General features: G+C 38.5%; 1 protein-coding gene across 2 annotated transcripts in view; it reads right to left on the minus strand.

Moving 5' to 3' along the window:
• Window positions 1-2330: 2330 nt before the first annotated feature.
• The window catches only part of CFAP54 (cilia and flagella associated protein 54), a 111240-nt gene continuing 89639 nt past the window's right edge, over window positions 2331-23931 (minus strand). For both annotated transcript variants that reach the window (XM_083462875.1, XM_083462874.1), the window contains 20 exons: window positions 23598-23814; window positions 22430-22521; window positions 21164-21333; window positions 20277-20373; window positions 19839-19989; window positions 18914-19071; window positions 17858-18043; window positions 16153-16279; window positions 15219-15374; window positions 14894-15002; window positions 13953-14064; window positions 12647-12739; window positions 11546-11687; window positions 9898-10080; window positions 8832-9040; window positions 8324-8506; window positions 7640-7746; window positions 6875-7028; window positions 4435-4512; window positions 2331-3328 (listed from right to left, as the gene is read on the minus strand). In XM_083462875.1, coding sequence (XP_083319001.1) covers window positions 3209-3328; window positions 4435-4512; window positions 6875-7028; window positions 7640-7746; window positions 8324-8506; window positions 8832-9040; window positions 9898-10080; window positions 11546-11687; window positions 12647-12739; window positions 13953-14064; window positions 14894-15002; window positions 15219-15374; window positions 16153-16279; window positions 17858-18043; window positions 18914-19071; window positions 19839-19989; window positions 20277-20373; window positions 21164-21333; window positions 22430-22521; window positions 23598-23814 — 2844 coding nt within the window. In that variant the 3' untranslated portion in view covers window positions 2331-3208. The remainder of the gene's footprint in view (window positions 3329-4434; window positions 4513-6874; window positions 7029-7639; window positions 7747-8323; window positions 8507-8831; window positions 9041-9897; window positions 10081-11545; window positions 11688-12646; window positions 12740-13952; window positions 14065-14893; window positions 15003-15218; window positions 15375-16152; window positions 16280-17857; window positions 18044-18913; window positions 19072-19838; window positions 19990-20276; window positions 20374-21163; window positions 21334-22429; window positions 22522-23597; window positions 23815-23931) is intronic.

The raw sequence follows: 23931 nt of genomic DNA on the forward strand, positions 1-23931 counted from the left end.
CATCTGGAACTAGGAATTTTACTGTGCCATCCTTGTAAGTCACATGGAGTTCAACAGATCTTACCCTTAGGTAAGTTAGTATATGGTTACACCCTTTGATAGCTTCGTTCCCACATGGTCAAGCCTACAGCACTGAAGTTGAAGGCATCTCTCCCAGCCTATCTTTGGCCAGCCTGCCCAAGAGGAGAGGGATCTCTCTCTTTATTCTCCCAGCTTCTTCCCAGCACACCTTGCTAAAGACACTATTTTCCTATCACCTCACACCCAATTATCCTGGCAACCTTCCAAATCCCCAATCTCTGTTCACAAGTTGGGGTTGGGGTGGGGAAGGACAGTTCTGTTGCATTGCCAATGGTCTTCAGTGGCCCTGTATTGTTTCTTAATCATAGAATTGTAGAGCTGGAAGGGACCCCAAGGGTTATTGAGTCCAATCTACTGCGATGCAGCAATCCTGCCCACAGCTATCCCTGGATGGGCTCAAAACACCAACCTTCTGGTTAACAGCCAGATGCACTGACCCATTGGGCCCCAGCTTGGCCATGTCATTTTGCATAGGCTGGCTTAGGAATTCCTCTGCAGCTTGTATTTCTCCCTTTGCCTAGGCCAAAGTATGCAAGTGTGCTGTGAGCTGGGTGGGCGGCATATGAATTTAGCTGTGATGATGGAATTCCTCATAAACTAAAAAGAAAAAAAATCTTGGTGGCAGAGGAATTGGGGGAAAGGTATACAGGAGGCCTGTTGGCCAGTTCTCTGGCAGGTCATTTGTGCATCTGCATCTAGACATGAATTGACTCACTTTGTGATTTCCAACTGAGTTTGTCAATTATTTTCTGCAGCCCTAATTTATAAGATATTTCTCAAATTCAATCTGAAAAATTCATCAGACATGAAATTTAACAAATCATGAATTATAATAAAACATGAAGAGATATTTTGAAAATCTATTTAGTTTCAGACATACAATTTATTTTATTGAATTGTTGCATAAGAACTTGCTTTTCTCCAACTTCCTTAGAGTAGTAATTTTTTCAGTGTATTCTTCTAGAACTTGAAACAAATTCTTAATCTCTGATGTTTGCTATGATGTTTGCTTCAGTTGCTATAGTTACAGCAGTATCAGAATCTCATCCTTACTATTTTTCAGCTGTGTTAAGAGGTGTTGAAAATTCTTACTTTATTATAAATATCTTAAAAGCATAAGCTATTTAAAAATGTGGCAAGTGTCATATTAAATGTTTATTTTAATTGCCATGACAGGTACCATGCGGATTGTTGTGCAAAGACAGTGATTCTAAAACAGATTTTAATTTAATTACTAATATATCCTTTAATCTGGTTTTCAAACTGTGTTACTCTTTTTAATTAAGATGCCTACTATGCCTCAAGCAGAACTTCAAAGTGCTTTAAAAATGAGCTTGTGCCTTTTTGCTTATGATACATAAACATCTCTTGGAAAATCCTTCTCAAAAAGGGGAGTGGGTCTTTATTCTACTGTGCTTTTTATCTTTGAACCAAATATGCAATGCTTTTCTTCTCTTTTGCTGGAGGTATTCTTGAAGAGCACCAGAAAAAGGATGAGGGAATTTCATTCATCTTTTAACTAAAGAGAGAGAGAGAGAGAGAACTAAGCCCCTTGCTACTTGTCTTAGGTATTTGGGTTGATAGTTCACTATCTATTCATCTATTCTGAATCTTCCAATATGTAGCTTCACTGGATGAAGGTTCTAGTATGTATTATGAGGAAAGGAGATTTAGGATTAAGGGAGTCCTTATACATTCTTACCACCCTCCCCAACAGCTGTGCTGAGTGTATATAGGCTGAAAATGTCATTTTCTTCCCTATGCAGCCACTGCTGCAGTAACTTCAGTAAGGATGAGAAACTCCAGTCCATGGACTTTATCTGGCCTACTAAACTTCTTAACCCAGCTCCGGGCACTCTCCTAAGCCATGCTCCCCACTAGGTCACACCCCCTCACATGTCTCATTCTGCAGCGAGTTGGCCATGAAGGAACAGATTTCTTCCTACGTCACAAGTTAACTCTGTTACTTCCCTGCACACCAGAAGACAAGGTGAGAAAGGGGGAAAGAGTGTGTGTGTGTTTAGAGAGAGAGCTGTGAGTATATTTGAATGGGAGGGAGTGTGTTTTCGCCTTGCCCACTTCAAGCATGCATCTCCTGATCACTTTCAGATGAGGGAATTTAGTGCTTTGGGGAAAAGTTCCCTACTCCAGCAAGCCTGCATGCCAAGAGAAAGGACTGTGGAGACCATTTACACATTTCTAACTTGCAAAATAAATACTATCAAAAGTGAAAAGCTAGAATACAAGCATGATTTTTAAATAAGTTTTAATATCTTTGTATTCAGTATTTTTAAACATTAGCAATACCTACAATGGAACCACTGGTATTTGAAAGTAAGTAAAGCATTTAGGACTAGCATGTTGGTTAGTTTAGACTTTAATTGATAGTTGGATGTACTACTGAATTACAAGGGGGAGGGGAGTTGATAGATACACCTGGACCAAACCCCAATAGCCAGAGCACAGCTCGGACATAGCACAATAAAAAGCTTGCATTATATCAGTAGTGCCCGAACATTCATGAATAACAACCAACTGCTGTTCAGCATGGAAGCCTGCAAAATTTGAAAAGCAACAACCTCTACTGAAAGGCGGACATTCACTGGAAAAATGTATTCAAATCCCAGAAGCTCAAGTAAGAAAATCATTTCTGGTTCAATAATATCACTTCTAAGCAGTTAAGACAAATGTAAAAACCTACATTTAACTTACTAGGTAGCTTTAAGAGAAGAAATACTAACTGTTCCAACTATGGAGAGGATATAAAGCCTGGAAAAATACAGAAGCAAAAAATATATATCTTAATTTTCTATTAGAACAACAAAAATGAAACAGAAATCAGTTTGTGGAGTATAAAGTTTAAAATATTTTAAACCAAAAAGTTTACATAGTAAATTAAATCTGAACATAGAAAACTACTACTTAGAAGTCAAAAAGAACAACACCAAATGTATGTTTATTACAACTGCCTCAAATATTTTATCGATTCCAGAGAAGAATAGAGACCAATTCTTTGTCTCATGGAATAGGGAATTTACAACTGGCTTCAGTATGACAGCATATTACTCTATAAACTGTCAACTCTGCATAGGTTGAATGAATAACAAAGTTACTCCCCAATGTTTACTCAAGCGAGCAAAGACACTATCCAGTTGAAAACATTTCCAGCAATTATCACACACCCATTAGCTGGCTCAAATAATTTCCTTAAATTCTTTATTGATGGTAAAGTGATGTCAAATGGGATCTGCAAAAGAGAAAGCACAAACATGGAATAAACCAAAAAATCTTAATAGAATTAAGCTGAAATCCTATATAAACTTCAGTTAGAGCAAGTCACAATGAATTTAATTCATTCTGAGGAATGAGAGGAGACAAGTGCATTTTTTCCAGGGGCTACTCAAGGGTAATAGTAGCAGCACCTCTTTGTTGTTGTTAAAAAGTGTGGCACTTACTGTAACAACTTCATGGTGAGTACCAGCACCCATTTTTCAAGGGGAAAAAACACCGAGGGACTAACAGTGTGACCTGAGGCATGCTGAGAAGCCATTAAGGACTTGTGCCTGCTCTATGCTCTGACCATACATGTCCAATGGGGCCCCTATCCTGATTGGGGTCTGAGGCAGTAGTTTCTCTCATATATCGAGCCCTTCTAGTCTCTTTGGATAAGTCGTGCTGTTGCGGGGACTTGTGGTTTTTACTGGAGGCTCCAGTCCAAATGTGGCATCCAAATGGTGCCATTTAGATGAGGGTTTGTGGCCAGTGGGGTGAAAAGGCACAAGGGAGGCTGAAGCAGGCATGAAATCCACCATTGAGAGCATTGTGCCATGTGCATGCAAAGTGTGATGCAATACACTGACTTTCAGGTGAGCCGGAGGGATAAAAAATGGCCAAAGGTAGTAGCTGTTCAAGAGGAAGAAAAAGTGAAGCAATCTGAGGCAGCATGTGCCTTAGCAGTAGAGAAAGGGGCTTCCCTGCAATCTCCCACCCCAGTGCAGAAAACAATAGTGATAAAAGCTTGCCGCCAAGTCTTTCCCGGCTATCTACTTCCCACCAAGGGAAGGCTCTGAATTTTAGCAGGAAAAGATGAAGAGAGAAAGAAATGAGAAAGGGCTCATGGACCAACAGAGCAGAGGCAGCAAGTAACAAGGGAGGGGGACAAGGTAAGAAGGGACAAGAGAGAGCAAAGAATGGGAGCAAATGGTGATCTGGCTGCACCAAACAAAGGCAGAAGCAAACTGAATTTGAATGTGACCATATGTATTCATAAAAACTGATACCAGTGGAAAAAATTATGTGGAAGATGCTTGAATTTGGGGGGGGGGGGGAATTAAAAAAATCTGAACAACATACCTCTGTGAGTGGTGGTGGCTCATGCGGGTCAACAGACAACAAGGCTCTTATTTCAGAGAAACACTGTTTGACCATTTCCTAATTGTAGCAAAGTGGGAGAATATAAATATTATTATATTGTATGCATTTAATCTATTATATTTGGTAGATTCTTATTTTTTATATACTGTAATTATGTACAAAACACAGTCACCATCATGCAAGGCTAATGTTGAAAACCACTGGGTTTATCTGTTGTCCGGTTGAATAGTTGAAAAAAAACCTCAAGGACATTTTAAGTATTCAACAGGAGCAGAAGAAAAACCTAGACGGGGAAGCAAACTTTCTTCTTTTCAAGCAGAATAACAGGAACAAACCAGGAGAGGCCTGGCAGGGCCCATCTTTTGCTATAAATGGTGCTCCTCACCATGCTCAGTAAATTCATTTTCAGCTGAAGAGCAAAAGTCTGTGATTATTCTCTGCCTCCCAAACTGAATTGGCAGGCAAACTGCAAACCTCATGCTCCACTGCCATCAATTCATGCCGGGGAGCATGGTATAGTTGCTCTCCCAAACAGTAACATCACAGAAACAGTTTAAAAGGCCACAGAGGGTTTAATTAGGCAAAAGCCCAATAGTGCTGTTGTGCTCAGGCCCTGCTTGCGGGATTCCTATGGGCATACAATAGGTATTGTAAGACCAGGATGTTGGACTACATGAGTCACTGGCCAGATACAAATTATGGCAAAATGCAAGTTAGACTGTGAAATCTAAATGTTGCTGTGGAATCATCAACTTATATTTAAGTTATATAATCTGGCAACTCAGTCCCAAATATTTGCATAGACATAATTGACTGGAACAGTCTGAAGAGCCTATGGTTATACTGCTTCAGCGTCAAATCACCAGCCAAATTCTTAGTGCATCCTATTCAGATACAGTACTAGGATTATTTAGTTATGGGTGAAAATATGTGTGACACTCCATAAAAAATCAAAACGGTCCTTTTAAAGCAGTGCTATCTGCCATTTAGACCACCTACACTATATGATTGGTTGAAATATTTGTTATCCAAGCTACTCAAAAAACAGCTTTTCAATAATGAAAGCAGTGACTTGTTGTCTGTGCTGTCACAATATCCATCAGGTAAAATGCCACCACATGCATCATTAATCATTTATTAAAATAGATATTGAAGAAAAAGTGTCACATGATAAATGTCTCCTACTTTGAAAATAAATGTCTACTTTTTCCTTGGCATTCATCATACAACAACTGTACTGGCAACACTCCACTCCACTGATGTTATCGCAAACAGATCACAAGGAAATTTCTAGACTTGTCTCTCTTGATTTTTTTAAAACAAAAGTGACTATGGTTTTGCTAACAAAAAGTCTAAGAATTATGGCTGACAAAAAAAGTAAAAACCATTTCCCATAAGCTCCTGCGGAGGGAAAGGGTCGTGGAGAAGTCTAGTTGCACCAGGAACTGATCTGACAATGGCAGATTGTTTGGCTCTGCCTATGAGTTCCAGTGGGAGGTGCTATCCCAATAATGTCTAGAGGATTAGCATTCTGTAAAGGTAAATTCTGCCTCACTAACCTTTTAAGTTTTCTTTTACCATTTCAACACAACAAGCATGCAGACAGGAGTGATCTGGTAGGCACTGTATGCTTGGCTTTTCAAAGCGCCCACAGAGCTACAATTCCCAGCATCCTTAACTACTACAGTACCCAGGATTCGCTGGGGGAAGCCATGTGCTTAAAATATTTGGTGTGGATGTGTCCAAAGTATATCACCAAAGGCTTCTAATGAAATAAGGATCCATCGGATAAGAAAATGAGTAGAAGTTCCAGTAGGAGGCACCATCCCAAAGGATGTGGAATGCCCTCTGGAAGACAGTCAGAATGTCCCCTCCCCACATCACAGTTCTTATCCAGATCAGGGAGCAGACAGGTGCTTTTTATAAAGAAAAAATATGGGTAATCCAAAGCATGTGAGGCAGGCATGCCTTTAATGTTACATGTAATTTTACTCTGAATAGGGCAAGCATCTTAGGAGCAACCTCTTTTGAAGTAGTTTTCAGCAACTACGTTGCTTTCTAACAATCATTAGTTTAGCTGCCTTTGTCAGAAAGAATTGTTGTTGTTGTTTAGTCATAATGGTCTCTTAAAACATAGTGCTCACATCAGGGTTACTCCCAAGTATGGGGGAATTTGGAAACGTAGCATATTGCCTGTCTTATATGTTTTAGCAATTCCCCTACAGAAAAGGAAGAAGCAAATGGAAGATGGTTAAAATGTATGGTAGGAAAGGTTAATTCTGCCTTGTAGTGAATGGAAGTTATTGCAATTGCCATGTGCAGTTACTCTTCATAACTTCACAGCATCACAAAATACAAATAAATGCCACACTCATTGATTGTTGTAGGAGTGCTTCCTGAATTATCAATTTTTATATACCCTGGTTTTTTCATCAAGTGGCACCTTTGCCACGGTTTTCGCTGAACTTGAATGTCTCTCTGTTTCACTTTCTAATTTAGAAGTCTTCACAGTTTGCATTAACATTTCAATTTGTAGCTTAAGATCAGACAGCTTTTCACGTACAGCAATAACACTAAAAAAAAGAAAAAAATGTTAACACAATACAATTGCACTATCATTACAGTGGTACCTCGGGTTAAGAACTTAATTCATTCTGGTGGTCCATTCTTAACCTGAAACTGTTCTTAACCTGAGGTACCACTTTAGCTAATGGGGCCTCCCACTGCTGCATGATTTCTGTTCTCATCCTGAAGCAAAGTTCTTAACCCAAGGTACTATTTCTGGGTTAGCAGAGTCTGAAACCTGAAGCGTCTGTAACCCGAAGTACCACTGTACTGTATACATACAAAGTAAAATATACTTCATTGGGTAATAAAAATAAATTCTTTACTAAGATGGTTTTCTTTGCTTCCCTTTATGCATAATTATAGCAGTGTTTTTGTATGGCACTGGTTGACAGAAATGGGGAGGGGGGGGAGAGAGAGATGGTAACAAACAATCCAGAAGGCATGGACTGGGCCTCTTGCTCACTGAACTTCTCAGAAGGAGAATAAAAGAGGAAGGGGAAGGTTTTGGAGGAGAATAAGTGGAAGGCAATATTTTAACACAAACTACCCAGAGCATGCACAAAAATGTTCTTTCACATACAATATAACATGCAGCAAAATTAATACATTAAGTTACCTGTTCAGTGGGATCCACAAATAACCACAATACACATTGGCTGAATTGAAAGACTTGATGTTGGTAATTTTGACTGCTTTTGTATTATAAGCATAGACAAACAAAACCTACACAAAGGAAGGAAAGATATATAATAGAAATAGGTATAGAAATAACACCTCAATTAGATGTTTATTATCCTTGTAGAAATGACATTTAGATTAGTCCATAGATGGACACACTATATGTTGTAAGCTAAAAACTAAAGAAAATGTATTTGTAGAATTGGTACCTAATTCTCCACCCACCAGATTGCTTTGCTGTACTTCTGGCTGAATAACCAGAATGTAGAAAATCTTATCTAACTTCTGAAGCCCCCTGCATCAAACATCTTCTCTACTTTAGTTCTGTAGGTTGCTTAAGTTTGATTTACTTTAACAGTCTGCTAGAAATATTTTCTTGTGTTGGGTTTACTATATAACTAATCCAGCAGGAGACCAATTCTTAACCAAGGGAATGAGATAAATTAAAGAATCCCACATTTACTTAAATTGGTTTAGCTTTTTGTATTTTTATTCTACATCAATCAGTGTTTGATTTAATTAGAAAGGAATGCAGCATCAGGCACAACCCACAGCCTTACTTTACTCCATGTAAGGAGTTCATGCTTTATGTTCAAAGAAAGCACCAATTCTGTAATCTTACCATAGTTTCCCCTTCTTTCAATGACCTTTCCAAAGATGGAAGGTACCACTGCACACAGAGTTCCCTGATGGGAGTACTGGTTGCCTTGTTGTCTGAATGAATGTCCATCTCAGAGCTACAAGCAAGGCTGGCAGGTAATTTCCATGATGTTTGTCTTTTTGGTAACAGTGCTCCTGAGAGTGACTAAAATTATAATAATTAAGCATAAGTTTATCTTTGTTCAAGTTTTTCTCCCAATATAAAACTTGTTTGAAAAACCATGCACATTTGTTTACTCAGAAGAAGCCAAGCAAAAATTCCACAATATGTCTGATTTCTGAAGAGCTTTCCTCATGGCAGGAAAATGAATGGGCCTTTTCTGAGTATCACCAGTGTTGGTAATCACTCGTGGTTTTTATTATTCTGTATTATTTTGATTGTAAGACGCCTTTAATATTTCGTAGGAAGGGGCCATAAATACGGAAAGTAAATGCTTAAAAATATTTTTTAAGTACTATTAACAAATTACCTTTCCAAGCACAGTCATACTATAGCAAGGTTTTTCAAAACCATATAGCTGTTTCGGAGGTTCTTGAAGGCAGCAGCCAGAATATATAAGCAGATAGGTTTTTAAGAATGAATGCAATTCTGCTAAGCGCAGGGTAACTGTTGTGTCAAACACTGAAGTGAACAGCACATCTTCTTTAGCAAATAAGCCTGCACCTGCTTTTGGAACAGCTGTGACGAGAAGATAATTCATGACTATTTCTACTCCAATTCATAATACGCACACATTATAAACACTAAACAAACGAATCATGATCTTATTCGTAGTATCATTTTTATCTCTCTGCAATAACCATTTCTCTACTCTGCATCATTTTCTTTCTTAAGCTGTGGACCAAATGATGTCAAACAAGCAAGCCATTGTTCGTTTCTGTATGTCTCAAAAATCCATACTGTTATATGCAGAAACCACCACCGCTACTACTATTCATTGTTTTCTGAACCAGGACATTTCAGATATCACTAGTTCGTACTAACTCCAGTGAAAAAGTTTGTCATATAGACCTGTTACGAAATTAATATGGTTACTGGCAGGCTAGGCACCAGGCTTTCTGAGACCTTTAATCAGGGAACTGTTCCACACTCCAGGCATTTTAAGAATATTCACGTTTGGGATGGGACCAGGCCTACTTTTTCTTATAGGAACATAAGAAGCTGCCTTACCCTGATTGAGACCATTGGTCCACCTAGTTCAGTAGTGTCTACATCAGGGGTAGACCGAGATGCCCCTCCCACCATTATACTGAATAATATTCAAGACACAGATGTAGGGTGACGGTCAATACTAAGGTAAAAGCAATTGTATACTCATTGGAATAATAGCATTACTTATATAGCTACATATTGCATTGTATTGTAAGTGTCTTTTTCTTTCACTTTATTATTCCACTGAAAATTTTCAATAAAATATAATTTTAAAAAAAATACTATGATAAAAGCAATACGGAAATAATTCCAGAAAAACAGTTGTCTGTGCACAGCACACTAAGACAATAGTCTTTCTAAAAAGAGATAGAGATACTTCTTACCAAGCATGGGGCTCAAGTTCAAGTGTCTGGTTAAGTAAGTATTGTAGCGAATTACATGGACCCAGGGTATCTTCAATTTGCACTGAACGTCTTCAAGAGGAGCGCTTTCAGCTCCATCACTTTCTGCTTTATCTTCATGTGGCAAAGTCATCACAGGAACTTTGTAGCAAACATCATATCCTTCTGGAAAGCAAAATACATGTTTCACAATTCCAGCTCTCAATAATACACACAAAAAACCTGACATCAATTAGTTGCTGTTTTTTAAGTTCCACATTGTGCACAGTTTAGCATAAAATAAATTGAAACCAACTGTAAGACAATGGAGCCCCATCAAGACATTTCTAGTTATTGTGGGTTTACTGTTGATTATTACTTAATTAATAACAGTGCAATCAGTGTGCATGGAACAAAAAATCCTCTAAGTACTTCAATACAATAATATATGGGGGGGATCTGGTTTCCTGTCACATTTTAACACCATGATCAATATCTATTTCAAAGTCAAATACCAATTTTAAGTGGTGAAATATTTGGTCTTAGTAGCCTTTTATAACAATCCCATATTTTAAACCAGTTGAAAATTGGAAAATTTCTCATTTGCTTTGTTTTATTTATATTATCAACCCATTGTACTTTAGATCAAACTTTCTGAAGTTTGATGACCCATTAATTACTACAGTGTGATAGCACTCCTAAACCAATGAGGGATTTGTATGGGCCAGTTTATTACCTGTAGGAATGCATCAAAACGTGGTGAAACCCCTAATTTATTTTCTTCCATTGGCTAATGACCCTGAGAACTTTTTGCTTTCCCTTGTAATAAGCGATTTGGTAATCTATATTTCAGCTGATTACTTTAATCCACTCTGCACATGTCTTGGAACAGACACTTATTTGATCATGCTCTCTCTGTGTCAAACTCTGCTCAGCTGTGTGTTCATTTCAACTCCTATACTGCAATTGTTTTATTCCTCCTCCTAACTGCAGCTGAAACCAGAAATAGAGCTAAAGGGTGCTAATTTATGAATTGATCAATCACAGATTAGGGCACAGGATGCTGTGCCAAAAGAGGCTCAAAAGCACTCAGCAGTAGCTGGTGCATACTATCTTTAGCTAGGCAATGGTTTACACATTACACACCATGACATTTCACTGCCACATAGTACTCTATACCTCACAACCTGAGATACGGGTGGTGAGCTTATTGACTATCGCTTGGCTTAACAGTACCATGTTGCCACATAGCATGCACACAGGAAACACACCTGCCCATTCTGGGACCCTGTCTCCCATATTACTATCCAGCCTGCCTCCTCTGCTTGGTCCCTGACTGAACAGAGGGAGCAGGTTGGAGAGACATTTTGCAGCAGCCTGGTGTGATGCCTGTGTGCTCATCTACAGGGAGAGAGAAAAACAGTTCTGCTATTTATTTTGGCATTTGTACCTCACTTTTTTGTATGATAACTCGTACTTAATGTCTTATGGAGTATGGTGATCCCTTTTTGTGCAGGTGCTGTTCTTGTGGTATATGTGAAAGTAGATATTTTAAAAATACACCTGCCAAATTTGCCATCTTCGTATGGCTTTTTTCAGTCACTCAGTAACATACATTCTGTAGAATAACACAAGGCTAACAGACAAATACCAGACAAAAAGTCCTTGTAGGAAGAACTGAGGTCCAGCAGAGCAAATTCCGGCATGTTTTCTTGAGCTCTCTGTCTCATGTGATACAATTTAACAGGCTTCTTTCCAATTAATTGCTGTGAAGTCAGAATAGCTTCACTGACCTAGAATCAAGATGTATTTGATCAGATTTAACTCATTGTAATATGTAGTAGCTTTAAAACTGTAAATCAGAAAATTAGCAGTAAAAATAAATACACAATATATATATATAATATAAATGGCTGTAGAAATGCTCTGTGTTATTTTGACTTATGCTGTATCACTGTCACTGATAATTTAATTATTATACAGGCAATTTCGAATCAGACCTATTTACCTACATTGCACAGGTGCCAAACTACATGATAGACAGACGTGCATACATATAAGGCACTTAACCAAAAGCAAGCAATGCAACAGTAGGGTGATTTTGTTCCTCCTTTACTGCCTTTGACCTCCTAGGTGCATTTGCACAAGAATAAAACCTCTCAGTCTAGGCCCATACAGTGTATTAATCTGCTAATGACCATTTCCATTACTGCCAGAGTCTTATGACATTCTAGGTATGGGAAATAACTGCTTCTAGGTTCCCTGTTATTTTCATGAATAAATTGATTTTTATATGCACTTTACCTTAGTATGTGCGTTTTTCTACTCATTGCTTGGCTGGAGAACTGCATTTCAAAATTCAGAAAAGTGCAAATTTGGGGGAATCACTATGAGTTAAGGAGATCCACCTTTAAACTGAACTCGGTCACATTTATCCTCCTCCCAGGGAGTCATGAGATACTTAAAAATCACTCATTTATAATTACAATTTGAAATCAGCATTAATGGTCATATTACTGAAATTAATTGTTGCTCTTGCTCAGGTTTTTGCCATTTCCCAAAAATACAAAAGATATTGACTAATACTGAAAGAACAGAGGATTACACTGAAAATTGTTAAGTGTTGCCATCATCACCCTATCGTTCTTCCTTCCTATAATGTAAACTGAAGAATGTTTGGTTTTTTCCTCTGTAGGTCAAATTAATAATTATTCAAGAACTATAAGTAAGATTACAAAAATAAGCCCCAAACCTGTGCAGCAGCTCGTATTGCAATCCAGGCCTGCACCCTGTACATTTCCAGGGCTGTAATTTCTTCCGAACTAACACGATGTCTGCTGACAGCCTAAATTTAACGCAAATTCAAATTTAGTGGGGGTTTTTTTGGGGGGGAGGGAATCAATATATTATGGGAAAGCATTTTTAAACAACACAATATACTGTAAAAACTTCTGGAACGTCATGAAGAAAAAATAATTCTTATTTCTTTATGGTGCTGTCCTATGCATGTTGACTCCAAAGTAAACCCCCAATGACTGCAATAGGAATTACTCCCAGGCAAGTTGATCTTAAACTGCAGTCTCTCTATCTTGACCGAAATAGCTATTCTGATGGCTTGTTTTGGAGGTATAAACTTGGTACAGCAGGCACATGCAAAAGAGGACAGAACTCCTGCATCTTTAGTAATTGTGAAGAAGAGGGAATTTCTGTTTGCATGAAAAGCTACACCTCCTGGCATTTCCTCTAATACACTTGGCCCCTTAAAATTTGTGCATTAAAAAAAAGACAAGCAGGTAGAGTAAATGGCATGCCAGGTCTAAACATGTGCACCTGAAGAATAGAAGTATTACAGTACTTTATAATCCAGTTATTTGTTTTGTGGTGACAGTGAGAAAAAGGGGGAGATAGGAGTGATATATGCTCAAAGAATACGGTATCAGTTTCTTTGTTCAGAAAAACATGACAGCAAGAACGCTAAAATGAATGAAGACAAAAAACAAAGGTTGTTGTTCCCATATATAATATGATAAAACTACAACACTTCTAAATTTTGTGCATAGCTACAGAGAATCAAAGCTGAAACATTTGACTTAGTTGCTTAATTCATGGGAAATTACTGGGGGTCCAAAACAGGAGAGGTCCTTCAGCGTTCAGGAATTTAAACAGTCTTTCATTGTTTTTGAGACTGCTTTTTACCACAATTTTACACATAATAAGGAAACAGTTGTTATAATAAAGGACTAGGATAACTACACAAGCACTTCATTGGGGTTTGGATGTAGTGATTCAATAGATCTGATTGCTAAACCCCACAAGACAAACAAGAGATTGCAGGGGTCAACATAGCTGTCATAGTTCATTGGGAATAAATGTTTGACAAATTCATGCAAAAGAAAAATCTTGATCTATCCCCACTTACCTGGGAACAAACCTCATTAAATTCAATAAGACTTACTTTGATATGGTTAGAGTACTGTCAGTGGCCATGTTCAGGCATTTTTTTGTGAACTAAAGCTACTGTATGCACATGCCTTTAGTCAAAGACAAATGGTACATACCCTTGGTTTAAATGTTCTTCCCTTCAGTGAACCAGAAGTTGGAGATTCCTCCTTGTTTGTAATTAAATAAAAATATAGCAATGCTACCTCCATGTATGATTTTCTAATCAATCTGCAAAGCAAACAAACAAGCCCCCGAAGCTTGTAACATAACTTTACACAAATCATTATAGAAACAAAGTGGCTAGGTTGTGCTCTGGCAACAAGCAAAGAGAAGCCGGGGCATGACATTTTGCATGTCACCACGATGCAGGGGAAACACCCACACAATGCACTTCAATGTATCCACACCACACTAAATGCAATCTTAAATTGGATTTTTCCCCCCTTTACTGCATTATCAGTGGATTAGGAAAATCCAAATTAAATGGAGGGCAAGTGAGGACTGCCTCTTGGATGAGGACAGTGGCACATGGATGACACAAACAAACAAACATGCACACCTGTGATGCATGAAGTCCACTTTAAGCCTCTGTGTGTAAACACCCTTACATCCAAGAAACCTTACATTCCATTTAGTTCATGAATAAGATGTACCCATGCTATGTTGGGAAATTGTCTGTGTGTTTGGTGGGAAATCCAGACATTCAGATCATTAACCAACAATTTTTAAAAAAAACATGCCTCTCTGAGACCACAGCTCAGAAACGCCCTTAAGGGCTCCAGATGTGCATCAGAGCTGGTGGATAAGAACACAATTTACAAGTTGCACTGTAGAAAAAGGGCATCCGTCCTTGCATCCTTACTTGGGGGTAAGTACTGAAAGCACTTTGAGGGGGTTTTCCTACAATCAAGTGGTATATAAATTTTGTAAAATAAATAAGAGGCCTGGCTTCTAAGTAAGGGGGGCAGGATATCTGTTAGCCTTTATTTTACTAGAAAAGGACAATAAAAACACCAATTCAAAACACACAGGTAAAAGAATTTGAACAGCTGCTTACCCAAAATTTTGGTAACTACCAAGACTTAACTTTATGGCATCCAGCAAACTCTCAACAGCTACTGTTGATTTATTAACACCCATACAATCAATTTGTCGTTCTATCTTCCCTAAATAGAAAAAAAGAGACACACAAATTAATCTGACAAGCTAATGCGGAAAATGCTCAATAGCAATGTTTTGCAACCAGGCGGCATATGAAGATATCAGGGGGGCCTGGTTTTTTTTCTTTTAAAAAAGCACAATATAATGCCCTCTGAGGCCCCTATGTACAATGTACACAACACAGGTATAGGAATACTGTGGGGATATGAGCTGCATATTACCTTTCCGAAAAAGAAGTTCTGCTTCCAGATCAAACTCTCGTCTCACTGAAGCAGCACATAGGTCCAGTGCTGTTTCTGTATGCAGGAGGGCTTTTACCCATTGGAACTCAGATTGTGGTTTAGACATGCAAGATAATTCTAGAGTCAATGTATGTGCTAGAAATCAAGAAACAGAAATCAAGAAATACTTGCAAGAAAGTGTTACCCAATGAAGAACAAAAATCAAATATTGTGAAAAATAAAATACATTCTCTTTTCTTTTTTAAAAAATTAAGAGCCAAAAAATTATGTCTGAGTAGCTGACAACAAAAATTAAACATGCTGTGAATGTCACTATATATCTCAATATTTTGAGATATCTCACATTAGCACTAAATTGACTGCAGATATATTTATAGTTCTACATGTGAGCATATGCAAGGCAGCTGAAAAAGGCAAGTTATAGTAAGTGCAATATTTAGATGACAACAAACCAATAAACCTTACTACAATTTCTCATTTGAAGAGCAGTAATCCTAGACATCCTAGACCAGGCTTCCTCAACCTCGGCCTTCCAGATGTTTTGAGACTACAATTCCCATGATCCCTGACCACTGGTCCTGCTAGCTAGGGATCATGGGAGTTGTAGGCCAAAAACATCTGGAGGGCCAAGGTTGAGGAAGCCTGTCCTAGACTAAACTGTGACAGCCAACAAAAACAGAACTGTATATATTCCTAACCTAGTCTCATTATTTGAGTATAGCCAACAATAACTATAGTTTAAACTGTTGCTTTACAATTTATATTTTTAGTATCTTTCCATTACAGATTCCAGGAAAAAATATTTATGTATTTAAAGTTGCAATTAACATAACTGAAATATATTGTAGTACCTGGATATCAGATGTGCTTTATAAATAATAAAATGTTTTGTAGGACACTTAAATTTCCTTACCAATTCTCAGTTTGACTTTTGCCAGTAATCTGATATGTGGCAGGTATATGTTTTTCAAAGGCTCCAGTAGAGTTATCAGTGTAGGATCAGCTGTAGGTTTTTCAAGTAATTGTCCCAAAATATATAACTGTTGAAAAGTGTGATTTAGTAATGAAAATTTGCTAATCCGATTACTCTTATACAAACAGATCCCTGCAATTGTCACTGTTATTAGGTCTTTTGAATTCAGAGATTTCAGAGTTATTAAGGATTGTGCTGCTGGAACAAATGCTCCATTCATGTCAGGAATGGGTGTCGGGAGCAGGTCAGCAGTAACTCACATAGCATCAGAGAAGTTAACTCTTTATTCAAAGAAAAAGACAGCTCAGGAGGCCAGGCCTAGTGAGCACAGCAACTCTCCCCAGTAGATCGTGCCCCAATGAGGGCTCCTCCTCTACCAAGTTCATCCCAAGCAATCTGAGACTTCATTGTCTTGCCTTTCTTTGCTCCACCCTCTTCATACTTCTTCTGGTTCTGGGAGACCAGGTGGGAGGGGAGCTGGTCGCACCAGGAGAGGGAGAACCCCTGGCTTCTTCAGCAGCCTGCCTCATCTCTGCCTCCTGGCCCACCTCCTCTCCAGCCCCCACTTCTGCCTCTGATTCTAGACTGCTCTCTGCCACAGACTCTTCCTGCTCACTAAACCCTGTTACCTCTTCAGCTTCCGACACCACCTCCTCCCAGTCTGCTCCCTCTTCCCCCTCTGACCATTCATTGCCATCCCACCACCAGTCCCCTGGCTCTGAGTCTTCTCCCCCTGGGGATTCCACACCTGGTGCCCCCCACTACTCTTCTGCATCCAGCCAGTCTATGACAGTTCATTGCAAGCTAGTAAAGGAATGTGGATTTAAGTCAGGGTGGAGAATCCTATGCGACAAACTGGACAATGATGTGAAATGAGGATTGATGGGACCTCACAGGGCTTGCAAAGAGTCCTGGCTGGTGCTTTGAAGTGTTGCTGATCAGCAAGCTTGATGTCACCACCCATCAGCTGACAGTGACTTCATGCCTGCTTTCCCACTGGAAGCTCAGTGACACAGCCAATCCAACAGGCTTGAACTCACTGCCTATCAGCTGATGAGCAATGACTGCAAGCCTGCATTCTGAAGGGAACAGCTGGGATCCAAAAATGTTGGATTCATACCAATAGTAGCCTTCTCTCATCTAAACTGAGCCTATTAAATCCCAAGGAGCCAAGTCAAAATTGACTCCATTCTTTGCCCCATGGCATTTGACATTGCGTCCTACATGATCACATTTTAAGAGCCAAGCTACACCTGACACTAAATGCATCTTGTATGTGCATGCATGGTGTAGAAATTTAACTCATTTTTCACCTGTTGTCATCCTAATGAATCTAATATTTTCATTGGGAAAGAGGAAATCCTTCATTGGGGTTTTCCTCAGAACTATAGCAAGGGAAGAAAGAAATTCCCTCTCACACTGAGAGTTAAATTCCCTCTGATCCCACTGAATAACCAACACCCACCTCACATTTAATATCACATATAGTGTGGCACTAAAGACAGACGGAGTTGTTGTTTTTAGCCCTAGAACTTCAGCATGGTCTTTCCATATTGCATGGACTTGTGTATACCTTTACACCGTAATAAGACAGTAAACTCTATGACAAATTTAAACTAGCATTAAATCATCAGAATGCACTCACCTGTTGGACAACAATTGTGTGTGCCATAATTAATACATCCATATGATCAGTTTTAGACGTCTGATTATCTGAATCCTCTCCTGCTTGTGTTTTCATTATGTCAGTCAGCAGAAGCATACTCTGCACTAGTGTTAAAGAAGCTGGTGGAGAAATCAGAGTCTTTTCTTCAAGTAACCTGATGACATTCTATAAAAACATAACAGAATACATTCATGTGCAGTTACAGTCTAGCGTAGTGTTTCTCAAATGTTTCTCAAAAGGCAGAGGAAACACAAACCAAGCAGATGCATAAAAATTAAATGAAAATCTAGGATGTCAAGGAAAGACAAGCTGGGAAGTCTTCATATAATGGGACGTGACTAGAGATGTTCTATGGTTGTAATAGGTACCTACTATTCTATTAGATGTTGTAAAAGGTAAAGGGACCCCTGACCATTAGGTCCAGTCGGGGCCGACTCTGGGGTTGCAGCGCTCATCTCACTTTATTGGCTGAGGGAGCTGGTGTACAGCTTCCAGGTCATGTGGCCAGCATGACTAAGCCGCTTCTGGCGAACCAGAGCAGCGCATGGAAACGCCGTTTACCTTCCTGCCGGAGCGGTACCTATTTATCTACTTGCACTTTGACGTGCTTTCGAACTGCTAGGTTGGCAGGAGCAGGGACCGAGCAACGGGAGCTCACCCCATTGTGGGGATTCGAACCGCCAACCTTCTGATTGGCTAGTCCTAGGCTCTGTGGTTTAACCCACAGCGCCACCCGTGTCCCTATTAGATGTTGTACTAGATGTTTAAAAGAGGTGATAAGAAAAACTAGAATGACACAGCAAAGGAAACAAATGCATGGAATGGAAAAATGCAAAGAATAAAATAAAAAATTATATGGATTAACTTAGTCATGTTTATTACTTTCAATGGGTCTATTCTGAATAACAATTAGTTGGACACCACACTTTATATTAAGACACTTAGCTAAAATAAATCCATGAATTGTGTCAGAATTAATGTTTTTTACACCAATTTTACTGGGAAAGAGTTCATAAATCAGTTTTGAGTCCAAACCTGTAAACAACACTTAATGTCAGCCACTGGTTTTCCTTCTTGCAGGCCAAGCATAACAGCTTGCATTGTAATTTCGGCAAGTGTCTCAACATCATTGAATTCCTCCGCTTCCATTTGTACCTCACCAATCAGACTTGAGCACTCCTTCAATTCATTTTCTCAAATAAGCAGAAATGCACCTCCATCAGTACACACATTATTTTCCCAAACAGCAGCACATACAATTTTCAATCATCATAATATTGACAAATGATAATGGAACATTTAATATGTTAATAATATAACATTTCAAGCATGCATATTAGCATCTATTGTTTTTTTACTTAAAGATATTGACAAACATGATCAAGATCCTGTGAGCATTGCATTGCCTTCACTATAGTGATTTAGCGCAGATGTAGTGCTGCCTGATTTCCTAACCATGAATGTACTAAAAGGAAGGCCACATCTGCTTTTAGTAATGCAGCTTTATATACAGTGCTTGCAAGATGCAGCTGGAGTTGAGTGCTACCTAAGTAGGAAGAACCTTTTTGAACGATGTAATAATCACAGTAAAAGTGTTAGGGTGAGTAGGACAAAACATCTTGGTGAATTATGTTAAGGAATGCAGTTAATTCTCCATGAGTCAGCAGACGATTCATTCTGCAGAATGCAGCTACAGGCATCCTGTGACTCTCTTATCTGTGTTACTGGGCAGATTTGGTAAGTAACTGTATAAAAGGGCTCAGGTTACAGCATGCTAAGTGGGTTGCGGTAGGAGATTGCAGAAATTGTTGAAGGTTGCCTGGTGGAACTGTAGATTCGAGTGAAGAATTTGTGAAGAGATTCTCTCTTCTGTGGTTAGCTGAACCACTTGACTGAGCTTCCACAGAGCATACACCCAACACCCCAACAAATTAACAGTAGTTTTAAGGTCAAATACTACCTTTCATAGTTTCAATGCCTCGTGCCTGTGCTGTCATCGCAGTCACTAATGCCAAACGACATCTCAGCCATATATGTATATTCATATGTTGTCGTGCTGTTACATTGTGAAGCAGATTGGAATCTTCAACATAAATTATATCACCATTTATCTAAAAGACATGGGAAAAATAAACTAACTGGGTGCATTGCTCAATTCTTCTGTTGTAGAATAATTTATCATTAATGTACAGAAAAATGTAAAGTAATCTAGTACATATATTGAGTTATTTATGAAAACAATTGTTTTGCTTCTAGTTAAATGGGTTACAATAGACATGTATTAATCTAAAAGGATCACATATGCTTTCCAGAGTTGGCTATAACTTTAAGGCACTTTTATTTTTTTAGCTCTGTGTGCCTTATCATCATAAACTTGTCAAGATATTTTGACACATACCTCTATTTTTCTCTCTGGTTTTTTAATTGAATCAAGTGATTTCTTGAAAATTGTTGCATCCTGAAGAAGTTTTATTGCAGAAAAGGCCAAAGCAGCACTGTGATAAGCAAACATATCATTAAACATTTAAGAAGTTTAAGTATTTCCTATTTTAAAGCAATCGTTCTGGTACCCACATCAATTTAGTTTGTATTCATGGGGAAACATAATATAAACCACAGGAGTTTTTAACAGAAATAGCTAACATTTTGCTGCTTTGTTGTTTGCCACCCTGGGTTCTCTAGGGGGAAGCCTGAGAGAAATTTAATAAAATAAAATTTTTAAAGTTGAATTTGATAGCATTTTGGTCACTGTTCACAATCAGTACATCAACAATTGGTTCATCAACACCAGATCCTGAGTGCTACTATAGATTAAGTGCAGGATCATTGCCCCTCAGGTCAGTTCCATGACCAACTGTTCTAGGGCATAGTCATATAGCGTACTTTTTTGTCATGACTGGAATGTATTCTGGAGATGTCTCCTGGCTCCTGGACCATGACAGTACCAACACCTAGGTCAGTAATACTTTAACTCAATGTGACTGTGTGGCAGCATCTTGTTACCACCTGAATCCACCCCATCTCTACCCAGCCATTAGCGAGGCACATGGATACCAAACTGCCCACTTATCAGCACAGATTATAACCAGCACAGTATGTGTGTGGGCCAATGGTCTCAACTTTTCTTGAAAGCAAGCATTTCCAGACCACTGTCCCATTTTGGATAAAGTCAGCTTTTCTTTTAAAAAAAATGTTAACATAATGACACTGTTTTTCCACTAGATTTTTTTTTAAAAAGAAGTGGAAATAACAAATGTACTGCTGAAAACTGGAAATTTTTTTTACCTGAATGCTGTTTGAAGTCTTTGCTGAGCAATAGCTGCAAGCTGAAGCTTAGCTTCAATGACAGTCTCCAATTCTGAAGCTGAACACTCATAAAGCAATGTGCCATATTTATTTTGTATGATTTCGAGAACTGAATTAATCCTTTCTTCAGCTTCTGCCAATAAAATCCCCTAAAATAATAGATCACCATTACTGAACAGTTTACAAAGAACTAATAAGAAGTTCGTGAAAAATATTACTGCCTACTCTACATTGGAATCCACAATTTTGGAATGCTTCTGATACAACATTTAGGATATATATTTGAATTCTAGACATTCATTAAAATGCTTGAATATTATTAACAGTTGTACTGACTAGTTATACATTTGATTCTTTAAACACAATTGTCCTATACTTTGCACACATTTGTAGGCCACAGTAGCCAATGCTGACAGACAGGGAGTAAATAATTATTTCTTACTTTGTATTTTATCTTTAGTAGGTTATAATTGAATACATATCACAAAAATGCATGAGATCTATCATCAGATATTAAGTTCTAGTCACCAGCTCCCAGTCCATTGCCTGGGAGCCAGTTTTGGTTGTGGTTTTATATGGGACTTTGTCTTGAAGAAGTGGAATGAAATAAAAATATATTTCAGCCTTGATCTACATTAATTCAGAGTATACTGAAGATCTGCCAGCTGAGGGGCTATAGCAGAGGTGAGGAACTGAATTCGACCAGAGGATGAGTGGTGTTGCTAAGTGTGTTCCTGATTCTTTCTCTGCAGCCAAACTCATTGTTGGTTTGTTTTTTAATTTGGCACCTTTTCCTGTCACACTACAGAGTGACAGAAAAAGGAACCTAATTCTCAAAGTGCCAACATTCGGCTGCAAAAAATCAGGAGCACACTTAAGAGTGTGTTCCCAATTCTATCTTTGAAGACATGGCTTGAATTTCTTGCAAAGGGCCAACACCTCTCTGCCTAAAGATCTAACATATACCCTTACCTCAGAACTAGCCCACATTTAGGGGTGCCAGGACGTGACTGGCAGGCAACTGACTAACCAGGCAGCTCCAAAGCTGCAGGAGAAGCCAGACCCAACACCCAGCACTCCTCCCAAGGGAAGCACCACCCAATACCAGTCCACATAACATGCACAGAAATCCTCTGCCATGCCCACCAACTGAGCAACTGGAGCACTGGCCAAAGTATGTGTAAATTTGCTCCTGAGCAGTGCAATTATGGATATATATGTTCACATTTAAAACAACACTGTTACCTTCAGCACAGCCATATTTAAGATATCTTTGTTTTTTTCAAGTTCCAAAATCATAAAACTTCTGTCTCGCTTTTCGGGTCCAGGCACAAAACCTTTGCAAAGAATAAAATACACTGTCAAATTTGAAGCAATTATACAAAACAAAGTAGCACAGAAAGCAGCCGGGTGCTCACCTGTGAGTTGTTCTTTTTGTGTTATCTCCTGTGCAACTCTAGAATGTATGGGCTATTATTAGTGCCATGTAATTTGCTGGTTGACTGTTGGTGACTTTCAAAAAAATAGGGAGAAGAGTACTGAAATCCGATGGATTATTTTAGGCCTTTCAAATCTAAAATGAGTTCCCCACCCACATCCCACATTTATTTGTGATGCAGAAATACTATCAAATGGATATCACTCTGTTGAGTGTCTGATACTTGTTCTGAAGCATTAAAATACGTTTTGTCCAATTCCCTGGAAGGTGGGAGACTACTCCCTTTGGTATTGCAAAGAACTTGTTAATATAACCTCTGGAGATTTATGACCCTGAGGTAAATGGATCCAAGCCTATATTTTTTGTGAATTTAGTCATTGTTCTTCCTAGCAGAGGCAGGAGATGTCATCTAAATGTTATTCATTTTTAGGATGAACAGAGTCACACAGTTCACTCTTCTTCATGGAAGAATCAGAAATCACAACACTTGATAAGCTGGCCCAGGTTATTTTAAGTGGAGCTGAACACTTCTGATGGATTCTGATGCAGAAGACAGAAGAACTGGAGGGAAACTGCTTTTCCTCTTTGTTCTGGGTTGTGTTGGATGGGAAGGCAGTAGACCACTCTTAGAGATGTTTTTTCTTAATTCCTATAGCTATGGGCTTAAAGCCCGTACATTCTGCCAGCATTACAGGAGATAACATGTAGAAGAATTCAAATAAAGTTGAAACTTTAATTATAAAAACTTTAAAATGGTAAAAATTATGACCAGCCAAAGATAAGCACATTTAGGTCCTTTTATAGACTTTAGCAGTACATGCACTTTTTAAACAAAGTATTTTCTAGTAAGAAGAAATATTATACTAAGCAAGGTAATAAAATCATTACACAGACATTATAAGCTTTATAAACCTTAAATGAGTGAAAATAAAATTCAGAGAGAGAGAGAGCGCACACGTTGTTGTTTGCCAGTACCTTTCTGGAAAGCATCAGTGTTTCTGCCTGCCTTTCTTAAGATTTCACTGTCCATACAATACACTGTTCTTGTCACTTTTTCAGGAACACAGTTTAATGTTGTAGAGAGGCAAATAATAAGATGCATTTTGACTAACATTAAGTTATCCATGATTCTTGGTTCACATTCTTCAGCCCAGGCTGAATGTACAGGCCTGTTAAATACATCTTCTAATGCCTTTGAAATAAAAAGGAAATTTCATAAAAATATACGGACATGCTTCATTTTTTCTAAAACTTAATTTCATGGCAACCTTACCCAGAAGCAAAAATTAAACCTAACAAAGTCATACAA

The sequence above is a fragment of the Podarcis liolepis genome (genome assembly GCF_965112155.1).
Source record: "Podarcis liolepis genome assembly, chromosome: 10".
Taxonomy (NCBI): domain Eukaryota; kingdom Metazoa; phylum Chordata; class Lepidosauria; order Squamata; family Lacertidae; genus Podarcis; species Podarcis liolepis.